The 14,870-nt window shown below is 41.1% G+C and overlaps 1 protein-coding gene across 1 annotated transcript in view; it reads right to left on the bottom strand.

Moving 5' to 3' along the window:
• The window catches only part of ASXL1 (ASXL transcriptional regulator 1), a 42,011-nt gene extending 27,583 nt beyond the window's left edge, over window positions 1-14,428 (bottom strand). The window contains 1 exon segment of the mRNA XM_070941853.1: window positions 14,237-14,428. Coding sequence (XP_070797954.1) covers window positions 14,237-14,296 — 60 coding nt within the window. The 5' untranslated portion in view covers window positions 14,297-14,428.
• Between the last annotated feature and the right edge of the window lie 442 nt (window positions 14,429-14,870).

Raw genomic sequence — 14,870 nt, 5'->3', positions numbered from 1 at the left:
CTCCGAGTTGTCGTTTGCCCCACTCAACAAAATACTCCCTATGTCCAGCGACGGGCAAGTGGTTGAGAAGAATAAATCCTTTGGGGGGGCTGTGGGGGGGGGGAGGACATGGCTCCACCCACCCATCCAGGGGGAATTATTTAGATATGGGGTCATAATCAAAGTTATTTTCCTGGCTAAAAGGAAGAGCGGCCAGAAAAGGCTTCAAGCAACTAGCCGCAGCTAGAGAAATACAGGCAGTCCTCGATTTATAACAGTTCATTTCATGACCGTTCAAAGTTACAGCAGCACTAAAAAAAGGGACTTATGACCATATTTCACATTTACGACTGTTGCAGTATCCCCATGATTACATGATCAAAATTCAGATGCTTGGCAAGTGACTCGCATTTATGACAGTGTCCCCAGGGCTCACCTGTTCCCCTTGTGCGACCATCTGACCAGAAAAGTCAACGGGGAAGCAAGATTCATTTAATGACCAAACGATCCACTTAACAACTGCAGTAATTCGCTTAACAACTGTGGCAAGAAGGGTGGTAAAATGGGGCAAAACTCACCTAACAAATGTTTCAGTTAGCAACAGAAATGTTGGGATCCCTTGTGGTCGTAAGTCGAGGACTACATGCAGAGATGTGCTTAATAGAGATATGCACAAGGGAGACCAACATTTCCATTCTTAAGCAAGACAAGTTAAGTAATTTTTGCCTCCCGTTTACGACCTTTGTTGCCACAGTTGTTAAGCGAATCACTGCAGTTGTCAAGTGGATCATTTGGTCATTAAATGAATCTGGCTTCCCCATTGACTTTGCTGATCAGAAGCTCACAAAAGGTGTTGACATGAGCCCGGGACACCACAACCGTCATAAATACAAGTCGGTTTCCAAGCACCTGACTTTTGATCGCATATCCATGGGGATTCTACAACGGTCGTTAAGTGTGAAAAATGGTCATAAGCCACTTTTTTCAGGGCCATTGTAACTTCGTCGAACGGTCACTAAATGAACGGTTGTAAGTCAAGGACTACCTGTACCGATGAGGCCTGTTGTAAACTTTAGAGAGACAAACTTGAATATGGATGCTTCTGTGAATTATTTTTCATAACAGCCCACCTGGATCAAAATAGCCAGTTTTCTTTCTGCTGGTTTTAACAGTTATAGGATCCGTATTTTTCGGAGTATAAGACGCACATTAGTTTTTGGGGAGGAAAACAAGAAAAAGAAAATTCTGCCTCTGCCTATCACATCCATCGGTATTCATCTGGCTAGCGTCTTTGCAGCAAACAGCCTAGTCAGCTTCAGCAGGTTATTGCAGCCTGATTTCGCACAAGCAGCTGATTGGCGGTTGGATCGGCCTCCCGGAATACCGTCTATCAGCTGTTCCAGGCTGCGGGGATCACCACAGCCTATCAGCGCCTCCGTGCATTGCTTTTTCGGCCTCCGCACGCTGTTTTAGATCCGTTCCAGGCTGCCGGGATTGCCACAGCATATTGCCGCCGATCGCCACCTCTGCGCGTTGCGTTTTCAGCCTCTGAGCATCGCATTTTCGGCTGGTTCCAGGTGGCAGGGAGCAGTAGCGGCAGGAACTGGTGAAAAACACGAAGCTCAAAGGCCAAGAACAGGGCGTGTGGAGGCCGAAAATGCGATGCAAGGAGACGGCGATCGGCGGCAATGTACTGCGGCGATTCCCACAGCCTGGAACGGGTCTAAAATAGAGTGTGCGGAGGTCGAAAACATGACCGCGTGGAGGCTGAAAATGTTGCTTCAGCAACATTCAGTGTATAAGACGCAGAGACATTTCCACCCATTTTTTGGGGGGGGGGGGTGCGTCTTATGCTCTGAAAAATACGATGTTTGTTTGTTCTGGGATTCTCCTTTGACTTTCCCCAGCAGTGTTTCCCAAAATAACCAAAGCTCTGAGATAAGGATCAGGTCCATATTCTTTGGCTGGAATATGTGATCAATTTCTTACACATCCTCCAATTTCCCATTTGCTGTTCAGATCCATGCAGCTGAATGGAACAAAGCCGAGCATTTTTTAAAAGGGTAAGGACAGAATTCTGTGAAGCTCTTTTGTCAAAAGAAAGGTTAAAACAAAGTCAATGTAAAAAACAACTGAGAAAAAAAAGCAATTTCTGGTTCTGATGTAAAAAAAAAAGAGGGTTTAAAAAAAAAAGCCACCCAAACATATCAAAAGATACTCTGTTTTACATAGTGTCTAGCCTACAGCTAAAAGTCATGCAAATTATCTTTAATGTGAAACTTCATTTAATGCCTTTCCTAATGGTGGATTAGCTGCCAAAATTCTTTGCAGCGAAATGGTTAATTTTCAGCGGCACATTTTTCAAGGATCGGAGTGGTTGCACAATTTCTTAATGCCCCAGTTTGCCAGACCTCGTAACAGTAACCTATAATAAAAACATACTGTTCTCGAATTTCTGATTTACAGCCATTAAAATAAGCATCAACCACTTCTAGTGGCACCGAAAAGAACCCCAAGTTAAAAACGTTAAGGTGATGCAAACACTGACAGTAAGTAGATTGATAGAAAACACTCCAAATAGAAATATCAGATAGCTTTTAGCTGAATGAATGTATTATGTAGGGACAGATTAATTGAGTTTTATGAAGGTATAAATAGTATATAGGGGGTGGAGGGGTTTAAGTTTTATAAAATGTATTTTTCGATTAGGATTTTATTTTGTGGAAGTCCTGGGGGGAAAAGGGGAGGGATAGGGAGGGTATGAGGGGCTTGGGGGGGGGGGGGAACTGGGGAGAAAATGTATCTGTAAAACTTTTTAAATAAAAAAAAAAAAGAAAACACTCCAAATAGAGGCAATTTAGGGCAGTAGTTAAGGCAGAGGAATAGAAAGCTGGAGGTCAAGAGTTCAAGTCTTTCCTTTGGAATGAAAGCTGTCTGGGTAACTTTGAGCCATTCCATCACAGCCCAACCCCCACCTCACAGGATTGTTGTTGTGGGGAAAATAGGAGGAAGTTGTGTTGGATATGTCTATGGAGGTTCATATGCTCACTGCTTGGGAAGGAAGGAAGGAAGGAAGGAAGGAAGGAAGGAAGGAAGGAAGGAAGGAAGGAAGGAAGGAAAGGGGAGGGAGGGTGATAGATAGGGAAGGGAAGAAAGGGAGGGAGGGAAGAAGCGAAGTGAAGGAATGGAAGAATGGAAAGAAGGAAGAAAGGGAAGGAAGAAAGGAAGGAAGGGAAGCTCATAGCCTCTGAAAAAGAGAAAAAGCTTAATCTGAATTCAGTATTTTGCTATTAGAGTATAAGCAGCTGCTAGAAAATTAAATGGGTTTGTGCTTCCCAAAGAAAGCAAAGGGAACCATGCCTACTGTGAGTGAATTTAGTTTGGAAGGAGTCGCAAGGCATAAAGCCCACACAAGAAACAGGCCCCTGGAATCTAATCTTATTTGGCTGTTCACCGCCCTGAGTCCTCAGGGAGAAGGGCGGTATACAAATTCAAAATAAAATAAAAAAATAAAAAATAAAATAATCAAGGGATCTAAGAAGGTGTTAAGCCTCAGGGCTCTGAAATAGCCACCCTAATTCAGGGCAGAGATAAAGGCATATTCTTCAGTGACACCACAAAATTACCTGGAGGATAAATACCCTTTTTGACCAGTTGAGCTTTAGTGAAAATACGGACAGGCATAAAATTAATCGGAAGCTTGTGAAATTCAACTACAAACAAGATGCACATGTAAACACCAAAGAACAGGAAGCCTGTTCCTAAGAGACATAAATCAATAGGAAATGTGTCATAGTTATGATTCTTTGACTTTCAGCAAAATGACACCAGCTGCACAATGGCCACGAAGGTGTGAAGCCACATCCGTGTGTGTGTGTGTGTGTGTGTGTGTGTGTGTGTGTGCTGAACACAACGTGATAAAAAGCAACAGTTGGTTTTTGCACATGTTTCTATGACCGCACATTCAACAGCCATGGTGACTTATGCCCCACAATTCAAAGAGGAAGACACACCATTCATTGCCAGCTGAAAAAGCAGACTGCTAAGAAGACAGGCCTCTGTTACAAATCCTATCAGCTCAGAAGTCACTTGTGGAAAAAAGTGCAAGATCAGGTCAGGAACAAGGAGGAACCACATCTCCCCTTACGTTGGATCCCCCCAAAAAAGGATCTTCTGAACAGCTTCTCTGAAAATAATCACCCGCTGGTAAATCAATTACTGCTATTACAGAGAGTTCTCAACTTGTAACCGCAATGCCAGTCTAACATTTTATTGAGTTATAAAATATTGCAAAATGCAAAAAGTCAATTGAAAAGCAGTGGGGAGGAAAAGGGGGAAGAGAAGTGAGGAAGAATAAGGAAAGAAAAAAAAAAAGAAAAGGAAACACTGACTTCCTACTCTCTCTGTTGCAGTAAAATAAGGCATTAACATCAAATCACAACTTTTTGCTTTTTCATAATAATAATATGAACCAGCCCTTTCTATAAGTCCGCTTGCAACCACAATCGAGGCCAAAAGTTCCACTGCTAAATGAGACAGATGTGAAGGAACGTTGCTCCATTTTACAACCTTTCTTGCCAAAGTGGTTAAGTGAATCGCTTAACCACTCTGCAGTTGTTAAGTTAGTAACCCGGTTGTTAAGTGAATCTGGCTTCCCCCATTGACTTGGCTTGTCAGAAGGTCTCAAATGGGGATCACGTGGCCCCAGGACGCTGCAACGGTCATAAATGTGAGTCAGTTGCCAAGCGCCTGAATTTTGATCACGTGGATGCTGCAACTGTTTTAAGTGCGGAAAACCCTAAGCCTGTGATCAAAATTGGACGCATGGCAACCGACTCATATTTATGACCGTTGCAATGTCCTGGGGGGGGTGTCATGTGATCCCCTTTTGGGACCTCCTTACAAGCCAAGTCAACGGAGGAAGCCAGATTGACTTAACACTCAGGTTATTAACTTTACAACTGCAATGATTCAATGAACAACTTTGGTGTCGTGAGGTGGGGGAAGAAAAATTCATTTCACAACTGTCTCCCTTAGCGACTAAAATCTTGAGCTCGGGGGGGGGGGGTTGTAGGTCGAGGACCAGCCTTATTTACCACTTCTGAAGCATTCTCTCTCCTGTGGTATCTCCGGATTTATCCTTACACTCTTCAGATAAAAAGGAAGCCCAAAACTCTTGAACTGAAAGGCAGGGCCAGCCAAAGATTAATGGTTTTTTTCCCCCCCCATTCCTTCTTGCATTCCTTGAAGTCATCTGAGCACATGTAGATAATTTGGGAAGAGGCTTTTATCTCTCTCTCTCTCTCTCCCACCAGACTAAAGATTAACGGAGCAGGCCAATCTCGGTTCTGCTTTCAACATTCCTGTTCCACCTTCTGGTATGGATGAGAAGACATTTCTGCTTCTGAAACTTTTCCTTTTTTTTTTTTTTTTTTTTTGGTGCATGCAAGAGAATTTTTGAAAAAGGGACTGGCCCTCCATATTTCCCATAAAACCAAAGAGGCAATTTTACTTTCCAGCCCATAAAAGGCCTTCATTATAGTTGGACATTTATGGAAGAATTAAGACTCCAAAATTACAGGTCATCCTCAACTTGCGACCACAACTGGGCCCAAAATTTCTGTTGCTAAGCGAGACAGTTGTTAAGTGAGTGTTGCCTCACTGTAGAACCTTTCTTGCTACAATTGCTAAGTGAATATTTGTGTTTGTTAAGGGAATCTGACTTCCCTGTTGAGGAAGGAAGGAAGGAAGGAAGGAAAGGAGGAAGGAAGGAAATAGGAAAGGAAGGAAAAAGGCAGGGAGGGAGGGGAGAGGAGAGGAGGAAGGAAGGAAGGAAGGTGGAAAGAAGGAAAAAGGAAGGGAGGGAGGGGAGAGAAGGAAGGAAGGAAGGAAGGAAGGAAGGAAGGAAGGAAAGAAGGAAAGAAATGGACACTGGAGCTACATGAATCCAGGATACTACAACTGTCTCAAATATGAATCAGATGCCAAGCGTCTGAATTTTCATCACCTGACCAGAGATGCTGCAACAGTCGTTAAGTGTGAAAAATGGTCATAAGTCAAGGACTACCTGTATTTTACAAATGCCCAATTTTCAGTGGTGGCTACATTCATAATTCTGTTTAAAAACCTGCTGTCACTGTATGAACAACTTTGCGCTAAACATGCGTTGGTCAATACTCAAGAGACAGGCAGGGAAGTCAGCTAAGAATAAGAATAAAAGTTTCCACCAGAAAGAGGAATCTTCCATAAAGGAATTGTGCATTTTCAGAGATTTTTTCCTTTGTCTGTGAAAAGAAGGTTACTTCCTAAAAGTTGCAGTGCAATTAGGCAACTGAATAATGCACAGCCTACAAAAAGCTGAGTGTGCCATTTGTAAGACTGCAGTAGTTCACTTCACTTTGCAAGTGGGAAAAATGTTATTTAAGGAAATGTATTAATAGATGAGGAATTTATCCCTTAAATAGATATCACGTTTCAATTCTCCATATGAACCTCACATATTCTTTGGATTTCTAGAACTAGGGAAAAAACATTTTTGCTTTTTAAAGGAGAAATGCAATCTCGCCTCCACCCCACCCCAATGCCAAAAACCCAAACCAAAGATATGTCGCCATTCAAGATTTCACAATTTAAAATTTAGGAATTCTTTTTAACAGAGCTATGAAGAATATTCCTGGAAAAAAAAATCACTCACAAGTAACCTTGGAATGTGATTAATAAAGACTGCTCAGAGATCTTTACCACAATATTTATATATGTATGTTTTCCATACTGGAAGCTACTGGTATATTCAAGTAAATGTTCATAAAATGGCATCCCATGTATATAAAATAAATGTTTCTATTCCAGAGTGAATAACATCACACTCTTTACAAATATTTGATACATATTTCATATGTAAAAGAAAGATGTTTTAGAACAGTTATTAAGAAATTTAACCTATTTACTGACAGCTTTTTCAGGTAAATTATTTTCTCCTCAAATGTAAAAACACCGTAACCTTAAACATCCATCCAACAATATTGAGTAATCCATGTTTTCTCTTTTTTCCCCCTCACATTTGCCTAACAGTAGAAAAAAATTGTATAATTTTGATGAGTGGCTTTTTTCTGAAAATTGCCTTCCTTTCCCAGAAATGAAAGCTCTGTGAAAAACACTTAAAAGATAGGTTTCTTTCATACCTAAAAGATTTTTTTAAAAGATGGTGTAGCATCCAGCAGCCATAATACGTAAGTCTATTTTAATTGGTACCTTACCCCCCCAAAAAAGAAAATAAATCACCTCTATCTATTGGATTTTCCTTCACAGCAGAGATCTTATCTAAAACATAAAAGTGACCCCCTGCGCTTGAATAAAAAAGCAGAATTCCCAGTTATAAGTAATCCTCAATTTATGACCACAACTGAGCCCAAAACTTCAATTGCTAAGTCAATTGTTAAGTGAGTTTTGCCGCATTTTTCACCTTTCTTGCCACCGTTGTTAAGTGAATCGCTGCAGTTCTTCAGTTAGTAACGTGGTTGTTAAGTGAATCTTGTTTACTCCTTCATTTTGCTTGTCAAAAGATTGCAAAAGGGATCACATGACCGTGGGACATGGCAACCGTCATAAATACGAGCCCTTTGGCAAGTCGCTGAATTTTGATCACATGACTAGGGGGAAATGCTACAACAGTTGTATCAAAAAAACGGTCGTCACTTTTTTCCAGGGTGGATAAAAATCAATGATTTTTTAAAAAAAAAATTAAAAAAAATCAGATTTTTTAAATTTAAATCGGATTTTTTTGATTTAAATCGGATTTTTTTTATTTTTATTGAATTTATTTTAATAAAAAACTTTTGGGGTAAAAATCTATCGTAAGATAGTTTTCTATTTAAGATACATAAATAATTTTATGAGGGAGCTGAACGGTTTTAAAATTTGATAGGTCAGTAGGTAGCGGGGTGGATAAAAATCAATGATTTTTTTTAAAAAATCAAAAAAATCAATTTTTTGATTTAAATCGGATTTTTTTTATTTAAATCGGATTTTTTTTATTTTTATCGAATTTATTTTAATAAAAAAATTTTGGGGTAAAAATCTATCGTAAGATAGTTTTCTATTTAAGATACATAAATCATTTAGTTTATTCAGCATGAAATGGGGCTTAGTTATGTAGCAGGAGGCTGTATATTCTGCAACACTGGGACTATCGGTGAGTCAACAGCGGGTCAAAGGAGTAGCAGAGATGACAGTTGCTCTTTAAAAATTATGATTTAAATTGAGTTGATTTAAATCAAGCCTTTTTATTAGTGATTTAAATCATGATTTAAATTGTGATTTAAATCAAATCCACCCTGCTTTTTTCAGTGCCATTGTAACTTTGCAGTGTCACTAAACAAATGGTTGTAAGTTGAGGACTATCTATATGGCTGGGGAAACACAGGGAGCGGCAAAAGAACTTGCACAAGTTCAATTCTAAATGGTTTTGCTTTTTTTAAAAAAAAAAAACCTTCGATTCTATATTGTATATGCCAATTCTAACACAGGAAGTGAAGTGGGGAGCACTTTTTTGTGAAAACTGTAACTGCATGTTGTACAACTCTATAATAGCCACAGAAGAAATAACAATACATGTCGTCCTCGACTTACAACAGTTCACTTAGCAACTGAAGTTACAAAGGTACGGAAAAAAGCGACGATATTTCACACTGCTTTACAAGTTTGTTTAGTGACCGTTCAAAGTTACAACAGGATTGAGTGATTTATGACCATTTTTCACACTTATGACCATTGCAGCATTCCCCAAGATCATGTGATCAAAAGTCCGACGCTTGGAAACTGACCTGCATTTATGACAGTTGCAGGGTCCTGTGATTCCCTTTTGCAACCTTCTGACAAGCAAAGTCAATAGGGAATCCATATTCGCTTAACAACCGTGCGACTGACTTAATGGCAGTGATTCACTTAACAACTGTTGCAAGAAAAGATTGTAAAATGGGGGCAAAACTCACTTAACAATTGTCTTGCTCAGCCACAAAAATCTGGGGTTCAATTGTGGTCGTAAATCAAGGATTATCTGTAGGCGTGCAGCTTGCTTTTGCCACAGATGAATGAATGTGCCTCTCTAGGAGGCGAAAGTATAAAATGTAGGATTTTATTTTTTTCCCTGCAAATAGCTCCTCCAATTGTCAGACAACTAGCCTTGGAATATATATATATATTTTACCACGGTTAACTTATTCAACCTTTCCCTGATAAACACAGTCTGATCACTTGTCCACTTTGCAAAGTTCTTCCTAGGGCTGCAATAACCCCCCCCCCCCCCGTATGCTAATGCCCTTGAAGATTAGTCAATTAGTACAATAATAATAAAGGCATGCAAGGCAGACAGAAGAACATTCCATTTTACTCCTGGTGGCCTGTGAATTTTTCACCAAGTTGATCCTCTAAAGCAGGAAGTGGCTTTTGGTGCTCCAGAGCCAAGATAAGCAAATCCTTTTCATTAGCTTTTAAATGGCCTTATGTATACATGCTGCTTGGTATCCTACATGACAGAAGGGGCTTATTTTGTGCCCTTATTCTGGCATATTTAGATACAGGATAGTTAAACATGTCAGCGCTAAGTAATAAGTCATAGACAAGCCTGTTGATGTTCATTATTATTATTTTCCTTGCCGAAACCAGCAGATAAGGAACAGTGGGAAAACATGAGAGAAAGAGAGAATGAGGAGACGGAGGGAGAGAATGAGAAAAAGGACAGAGAGGGAGGGAGGGAGGGAGAAAGTGGTTAAGGCACCAAGATGGAAAGCAAGAGTCTATGAGTTCGAGTCCCACCTTAGGCATGAAAGCCAGCTGGGTGACTTTTGGGTCAGTCATTCGATCTCTCAGCCCAACTCACCTCATAGGGTTGTTGTGGGAAAAGGAGGAGGAGGAGGAGGAAGGAATTATGAGGACTGTTTGCTTTGAGTTATTTGTAGAAATAATAAAGGCGGGATAATTTTTTTTTAAAAAAAATCTGTAACTTTGGTGCGCTACACAGCTCACTTTTGGATATACTTCTGAGTGGTTTTAAGAAGCAGAAACAGCTAGTCAGTTTCAAGATCGAAATTCAGGAGGTCCTCGATTTATGACAATTGAAGCCAAAATTTCTGATGCTAAGTGAGTTTTGCCCCATTTTACAACTTTTCTTGCCATATTTATTAAGTGACAGCAGTTGTTACATTATGGTTATAACATGGTTTTTAAGTGAATCTGGTTTCCCCGTTGACTTTGCTTGCCAAAAGGTCGCAAAAGGGGATCACGTAACCCCGGGACACTCATAAATATGCGACCGTCATAAATAAGAGCAGATTGCCAAGCATTCAAATTTTGGACACATGACCATGGGGATCTTGCAATGGTCATAAGTGTGAAAAATAATCATAAGTCACATTTTTTCAGTGCCATTATAACCTTTGAACAGTCACTAAATGTACTGTTGTAAGTCGAGGACTACCTGTACACATGCCCTCACCATTCATTTCTTCCCCAATTAGAAAACAATGACAGCTTTAAGAATTAATTAAAAAGATCGTTATAATAACAAAAAAACCAATGACCAGCTTTAGGAATAATTAAGCAGCTTTAAAAAGAAACTAATTTCACGCTTTAAAAAGAAGCTAATTTCACATAGCTGACACTCTCCTGTGTATACACACATACACCAAAAATTGCAGCTTTCCCTGCCTGATAACAGAATACATATCCATTTCTCAAGATACCCATCCCTCTACATTTGCTTTGTCTTCCAATCTGACCCAAAGCAGCTGGTGTGACCCACTGATGACCTTAAAAAACACTTATCAATTTGAAAAATGTTTTCTTTATTCCATCTCATCCTTCCTCTTTCTCCATTCCCATAAAACCAGACAGAGAAATGGATTAGTCCAGTCTTTCTCAATCCTGGCAAAGCTGACTGGGAATTCTGGGAATTGAAGTCCACACATTTTCCACACATCCTTTCTTCATTTTCCACACATCCTTTCTTGTGTTTATATCTGGGTGTCTTGTTCTCTATGGTAAATATATCCATGCAACCATTCTATGTAACACAAGGATTTTGCAAACCCCTATGAAGTAAATACAAATGAGGCTTGCTTTCATGCGAACATGGAATTATTCACCATAATCCCTAATCAAGACACAAACTGAAATTCAGAAGAAGCATCTAAGGTTTTCGTTCCTCCAAGCTCTGTCCACAAAATGAAGCTGACGATTAAGATTCATGCAACAACTAAATCATGTCCTAAGAAGTCACCAACATCTTCGTTTCCAAGGGATGGGGGTTTAGGGATGCTTCCCAAGGGCAGAAGCTGCTCCCCCAAGCCATTCGGCAGGCTGGGTCCTACCTGTGACCCTGGCTCGCCTATGTATAAATAAAGAAAATTTGACCCAGTGGTTAAGGCACCAGGTTAGAAAGCGGGAGAACCTGAGTTCGAGTCTTGCATTTGGCATCAAAGCCAGCTGGGTGATTTGGTTCAACCACCCGGACATGGTGAGTTCTAGTTCCACCTTAGGCATGAATGCCAAGTGGGTGACTTTCAGCCAATCATTAGGAGACTGTGAATTTTAATTCCACTTTAGGCATAAATGCCAGGTGGGTGACTTTGGGCCAATCACCAGGAGATTTGTGAATTCTAGTCCCGCGTTAGGCATGAGAGCTGGGTTGGTGACTTTGGGCCAGTCCCTCCCTCTCAGCTCCACCCACCTCACAGGGTCGTTGTTGTTAGAAAACAGGAATAGGAAGATTTGTTGAATAAGACCACCTCCATGAGTCGTTTGTAAAAATAATAAAGGTGGCATAATAATCTAATCCATAAACAAACAAATAAAATGCCTCCAGGCCAAGCAGAGGAAAGGAATTCTTCTCTGCTCTGAATCCAATTTCAGTGACAGCCAAGTTGGAGCAGCGGTGAAAATGCCGCATGAGAAAAGGCAAGTGTGTGTGTGTATGTGTTCTGAGTTCTAGTCCCATTTTAGGCATGAAAGCTAGCTGGACCTCTCACAAGGTTGTTGTTGTGGGGAAAGTAAGAGCAGAAAGGAGCGTTCAATACGCTCAAAGTCTTGAGTTATTTGTAAAAACAATCAAGCTGGGAGATAGACAGACAGACAGGCAACAGATTAAAGATAAATAGATAGAGACAGATAGATAAAGGTAAAAGGTAACGGTTCTACTCGCACACATGTGCTAGTCGTTCCCGACTTTAGGGGGCGCTGCTCATCTCCATTTCAAAGCCGAAGAGCCAGTGCCGTCCGAAGACGGTCATGTGGCCAGCATGACTGAACGCCAAAGGCCCACGGAACGCTGTTCCCTCCCCACCAAAGGTGGTCCCTATTTTTCTACTTGCATTTTTTTACCTGCTTTCGAACTGCTAGGTTGGCAGAAGTTGGGACAAGTAATGGGAGCTCACCCCATTACACGGCACCAGGGATTCGAACCGCTGAACTGCCGACCTTTCGATTGACAAGCTCAGCGTCTTAGCCACCACAACCCTAGATACCTATCTAGATACCGATGGATAGATAATGATAGATGGATGATAGATCGATATAGATGATAGGTAGATGTATAGATAAAGATAGACAGAGACAGACAATACCTAGATATGCATTCATACATAGGAACACACCGGTATGTATATCCCGCCTTGATTGTTTTTACAAACAACTCAAAGCTTTGAGCATTTTTTTTAAAAAAAATATTTATTTCTTTGCAAACAAAATATATAACAACATATAGATCAAGGTGAGAACCTTTCACAATGCATTATCTTCAGTCCAAATATACAAATAAGAAATAAAAGCTACGCTAACCTTATCCTCTTTTTATTCTATTATTTAGCCAAGTATACCATTGGTCTCAACATTGAAAATATGCAGATTCTTTTTGATCTCTCAAAGCTTTGAGCATATGGAAAGCTCCTTTCTCCTCTTACTTTCCCCACCACACACAAACACAAAGAAGGCATATATATATATAGTATATAGTTATATAGTTTTCCGCTGTGCTCTTAAGACCCTGCTCTTCCGACAGGCAGGGCTAGCTTCATAAATTGAGTTTTAAATTTGGAATTCTTAAAATTTTTGGGTTTTTTAGTTAATTGGCCTTAAATTTAATACTTTTAATAATTTTTTAAATTTAAATTGTGATATTTGTATTGTGTTTTTACCTGGCTGTACACCGCCCCGAGTCCTTTGGGAGAGGGGCGGTATAGAAATAAAATTATCCTTATCCTTATATATGTATATATGCCTTATATGTGTGTATGTGTATACACAGACACACACGGCATGTAAGTATGTATGTATATATATGACTTATATGTGTACACACACACACACACACACATATAAGGCATATATACACACACACATATAAGGCATATATATACACACACATAAGGCATATATACACACACACATACACACACACACACACATAAGGCATATATACACACACACATAAGGCATATATACACACACATAAGGCATATATACACACACACACATAAGGCATATACACACACACACACATATATATAAGGCATATACACACACACACATATATATAAGGCATATATACACACACATACACATACACACATATAAGGCATACACACACACACACATATAAGGCATACACACACACACACAAGGCATATACACACACACACAAGGCATATACACACACACACATATATATAAGGCATATATACACACACACATACACACACACACAAGGCATATATACACACACACACACATAAGGCATATACACACACACACACATAAGGCATATATATACACACACACACACACACATAAGGCATATATACACACACACACACAAAGACATATATACACACACACATATATATAAGGCATATATACACACACACATATAAGGCATATATACACACACATATACATACACACATATAAGGCATATATACACACACATACACACACATATAAGGCATATACACACACATACACACACATACATATAAGACATATATACACACACACAAGTATATACATGCATATACATATACATATACATATAAACACACAGACACAGAGGACTCCCCCCCCAAGCGTGGAAACCCCCACAAGCCGCCTCAGGGGATGGGGAGCCCCGGGAGGGGGGGCAAGAGACCCCCCCCTTTACCCACGTGGCTCTGGCTGAGCCCCCGTCCCGTCCGGTCCAGTCCCACCCGCCCGTCCCCCCCTCACTCACCAGGCGGGCGGCCTCGGCCCACGTGCGCTCCTTCTTCCTCCGTTGCTTCATCTCCTTCATCTTCCTCCTCCTCCTCCGGACGGGCGGGAGAGCTGACCGGGCGCGCGCGCGCACGTGAAGTGTGTGTGTGTGTGTAGGGGGGGTGTTTCCCGAGCAGGCCGCGGGCGGACGGGAGCGCGCCTGGCGTGAGGAGGCGACCGTTACTCGGGCGGGGCCGCGGGGGGTGGAGGAGGAGGAGGAGGAGGGCGTGGGCGCGCGCGCAACCCCCCCGGGCGGCTTTGAGGTGAGGGGAGAAAAAAAATAAATAAATAAACAAAATTAAAAAAAAAAAAACGGCGGCGGCTGAGGCGGCGTCGGGCGCGCGCGTCAAGGAATGCGGCGGCGGCGGAGGCCCGACATAACAACCGGAGGGAGGTCAAAGGTCTCTCCCGCAAAGGCGGGCGGGAAAAGGAGGAAGAGGAAGATGGGGGAGGGGTGAAGAGAGAGAGAGAGAGAGAGAGAGAGAAATTAAAATAAAAAAAAAAAAAGCCCGAGGATGAAGAACAGGAGGAGGAGGGGCGGATGGCGCTCGCTCGCCTGAGGAGAGAGAGAGAGAGAAAAAAAGAGAGCCTGTGTGACGGAGGCGCGCTAGGCC

Source organism: Pituophis catenifer, unplaced genomic scaffold (assembly GCF_029215685.1).
Source record: "Pituophis catenifer annectens isolate HBS135680 unplaced genomic scaffold, rPitCat1.0.hap2 SCAF_3, whole genome shotgun sequence".
NCBI classification, from domain to species: Eukaryota; Metazoa; Chordata; class Lepidosauria; order Squamata; family Colubridae; genus Pituophis; species Pituophis catenifer.
The sequence above is the reverse complement of the archived record's forward strand: the minus strand, read 5'-3'. Positions and strand labels throughout refer to the sequence as shown.